The sequence below is a fragment of the Cyprinodon variegatus genome, unplaced genomic scaffold (assembly GCF_000732505.1).
Source record: "Cyprinodon variegatus isolate N-32 unplaced genomic scaffold, C_variegatus-1.0 Scaffold564, whole genome shotgun sequence".
Taxonomy (NCBI): Eukaryota; Metazoa; Chordata; class Actinopteri; order Cyprinodontiformes; family Cyprinodontidae; genus Cyprinodon; species Cyprinodon variegatus.
The window spans coordinates 324,060-327,910 of NW_015151017.1; the positions used below are offsets into that span (position 1 = coordinate 324,060).

The following is a 3,851-nucleotide window of genomic DNA, read 5'->3' on the forward strand; positions in this document are numbered from 1 at the left end:
TGTTCATATAAATGAGTAGTGAGTACATGCAATTTTTTTTCTTTAACTTCCACAGTTTTTCATTTTTATAATCACAACTCAGCAACAATGGTCTCAGTGCTTCTCAAAAATCTTAAACTGAAAATAACAATCCTGCTAATAATGTAGGAAATTCAATTTTGGGTAAAAGTATAACAAGGCTTTATCCTTTTCACTTTGTAAATAATAACTTAATTGCTGGTGTTGTGCAAAGTCAGGTATGTTCAGCTAAGAAAACAAAGCTTGACATCCAGTCATGTTCTGTCTTTAATTTTTAATGCACCACTGCTGTACAAACACATTACAAAGCAAAAAAACTAAAATATGTTTCTAGGAACAGGCAAATACCAACCAAACATAAAATATATATAATATACAAAATAAACATATTTTATTACCGCCCTAAATAGAAGTAATACATAAAAAGAAAAACAAACTCAACAGATGCCACCTCAATGTGCTTCATTACATCCCACTGTTTAATACATCAGCAAAAATGGCATCAGCTGAGGTAAACACATTCTAAAGCTATAAATAAATCACTATTCAGATGTAAACAAACAGGTTTAAATTTATAATGCAGTATTAACCATTATAAATTTTAGGACTCTGCGAATCAACACATGAAGAGCATTATCTGTTCATGTGTGAATTTGCCAGCTTAAACTAAACACATTATAAACTTTTAACAGAGAAGCTGTTTTATATTATAACCAATGACAAGGATCTTAACATCGTTCGAAACGTGAATCATCGTGACTTTCTGCCAGCATTGCAGTAGAGAACCATAGAAACCACCATGGCTGCAATCTGTGGGAGAAGAAAACTCATTAATAATTGATCAGATTTTGTAGAAAAAAAAGCGGTTTTTAGCTTTCTTCTAAGTATATAAAGAAAAAAATGTTAAAACAAAAAAATAAATAAATAAATAAAATGGTGTAATAATCTACCTCAATAGCAGCTATTCCGAGAGCTACGCCGGCAATGATGAAAGAGTTATCCTCCAAAAACTTCACCAGTTTAGTAAAGCAACCATCAACATTCTGCAATGGAAATGGATGGATTTTAGTTGAGGAAAGGACAGGTAGCCACTGCCCCTTTGAATCCCTGAATTAAGCTAAACAAAACATGGTTGGTCTCATACCGCCATGTGCGCTCCAGACTCATTACAAGGTATGCCTGGTGTACTGCAGCATGGGCTGGGGTATCCCCTTGTCAACACGTTAAAAGGCGAGCCATCAAAGTCAGTGTAGTTCTTGTATCCGCAGCACTTGAACTGAAAACAAGTAAAGTATTAATTAAAGAGGTACTTTACAAAGAAATGCCTCCATGAAACAAAGGTTGCAATAAGCTGATTAATAAGGAATAAATCCAGCACCTCCTCCATGGTTGTATTCCACAGCGTGGTCATGTCATTGTCCTCCCCGTACTTTCTTTGAATGGCGTCTTTCACATCCCCCTCCAATTCCTCAAACATTTCATCCACCTGGGAATGAGAAATAAACAGTAACACATCATTTCTTTTTGCGTTTCGAAAACACATTCTGCAACTTTCTTAATCAGATCTGTAAAGCTTAAGACCCAAAAAGGCCCTGGTTTATTTTTCAGAAGCTCTTACAACATCAGTGAAGGCAAACAGCAAAATGGCTCCGGCGACCTCGACAAGGAAGATGATCAACACGATGCTGAAGAACTGAAGGGGCAGGAAACAACAAACTTTTTCTTAGCACCCAGTAAATAAAACAAAATGGTTGCAATTTGACATATTATATATATTTAAAATCTATCTTCTTTATCTATAAAATGATTAACCCACCGTCAGCAGCATGCATCTGCTCTCCTTGACAGCTCCACAGCATCCCAAAAAGCCTACAATCAAAAGTAGAGCTCCCACGCCGATCAACACGTAGCCTATGACGACCACTTGGAATATCTCAGTTGGGGCGTTTTCCACAAAATCAAATAAACCAAGAAGCGAATCGCTGTCCACCACCACCCATATACCAACTGCCAGACCGGCTATGCCACACAGCTGCCAAAACAGTAAAGCATTAGACAAAGTGCAACAGCATGACATTTCGACAGGTTAACGATGACCCTACTGCTGCACATGGAAATATATGCCAAATAGTGTTATATAAAAAAAACTCTTGCAGGGATTTTCAACAATTATATGATCAAACAAAATGGTAAGATATAATAATACTTACAAAGATGGCACCATTGAAGATGAACATCATAACTTTGAGGAAACCTGTGCACATCTTGGCTGATTTGTGCTGATGAACAGAGAAGAAAAAGATCAGTTTAGAAAGATTTTGCGTCTTAACTACTTTATTTTGGACTTCCTGTTTCACATTCTCTTAAAAGAAAGATTTGCATGGACTAAAAGTACAGGTGGACACAGAATGGGGCAAACCGGATCAGGTTTGGTGAAATATTAACCCAGGCAAACTGCAGGAAAAAAAACAGTGGGCAGCTGTAATCTTCTTTAAATAATGCATGTTTTTCATGCTCGCATAGGGCAGAGTTTCTCTTTAAGTATCACCGAGGCTGAATAATCAACAGGCATATTATTACTGAAGTAGTTATAATTTCCTGCATTTAATTTCAGTATTAATAAATGTTATATGTTATATAACATATTTGATATAAACTTATCAAAATAACACCTGATTTTCTCTCAGCAAAAGAAGTGTTATTTATTACTGTCCTAGCTGATGGCTGACCTCACAGCCAAGGGTTTATGGTTTCAAACAACACCTTGTTCTAAAAGTCCAGCGTTGTAATCTTCCCCAAACAAAAGCGCCATTAAAATCATCCTTGACCCAAATGTTGCACCATTAATACTTCTCCTTATTTACCGTTGGGCTGGGTTTTATAGTTATTGAGGCTTTTTTACTGTCCTTATCGCGACTAGTGGCAATAAAATGCTCACATGACTGCAGCAAAAGCCTTGCTTGCCTCACTGCCCTAAAAACAGACAGAAGGATTATTTATCCTGCTCATTCTTACTGTGTACGTGTTATTTCTGTTAGCAAAAATATAGAAATAAAAAAAAACATTTGTTCTGTTTGATAAAACAATTTGTTAAAACTAACAAGTAAACAAAAAAAATAAGTTTTTTTTGTTTTTTGACCAAACTCGACAGTCTTTCGTAATCACATTTTGAAGGAAATTTTGGTTACAGCTAAATCAGATCAGGGATTCCTAAATTGTTTTCCTCTTCTTTTTTTTTTAAATGTACTTAAAATGTCTTTCATTTTTACAGGTTCTGAGAAAACATATCCAGGTTCTGCATAAGTAAGTATTTTGGTAAAAGGTACAATAAAGCATAGGGTCATACCTTTACTGCAGAGATGACTGAGTGTCCGTTGAGGTCTGAAACTTCAGAAGTGTGTTCAGCGATGTTCGAGAGCGCTTTTATATCGTCCGTAGCTTTCACCCAGACACACGCAATCTAAAGCTTGTGCCCAATATGTCATCAGGAATCTGATAGCAGAAACTAAGAGAGCTTCCTGGTGAACAAAGTCCATCCAGTTCAATTCTATTGGAAAAACCTTTCTAAACAATTCATTCAAATTAAACTAACTTAACTCATCATGTTGAGCATCTTTAACAATTACAATAATCTAATTGGGATTTTAAACTTTAATTCTCTGATGAATGAAAAAAAAGAAACAAATTAAGAAAATATCACATGACTTGACAACTTGTTGTATCAGAGGTTAATTACTGATGTAAATACGTCACGGAAACCTTCACGGAAAGATAAATTTATTGCTTTATTTCAAGGATTTCAAAGATAAATGCTTTGTCTCATAGACGTAGGA

The 3,851-nt window shown here is 35.5% G+C and overlaps 1 protein-coding gene across 1 annotated transcript; it reads right to left on the reverse strand.

Annotated features, from left to right (window-relative positions):
- Nucleotides 1–708: 708 nt before the first annotated feature.
- On the reverse strand, nucleotides 709–3,425 carry LOC107095697 (tetraspanin-1-like). Its single transcript, XM_015391920.1, has 8 exons — nucleotides 3,365–3,425; nucleotides 2,229–2,297; nucleotides 1,835–2,050; nucleotides 1,637–1,711; nucleotides 1,397–1,504; nucleotides 1,163–1,294; nucleotides 969–1,061; nucleotides 709–828 (listed from the first exon to the last, which is right to left on the reverse strand). The coding sequence occupies exons 2-8, from the start codon at nucleotides 2,280–2,282 to the stop codon at nucleotides 769–771; spliced, it is 738 nt and encodes a 245-aa protein (XP_015247406.1). The 5' UTR covers nucleotides 2,283–2,297; nucleotides 3,365–3,425; the 3' UTR covers nucleotides 709–768.
- Between the last annotated feature and the right edge of the window lie 426 nt (nucleotides 3,426–3,851).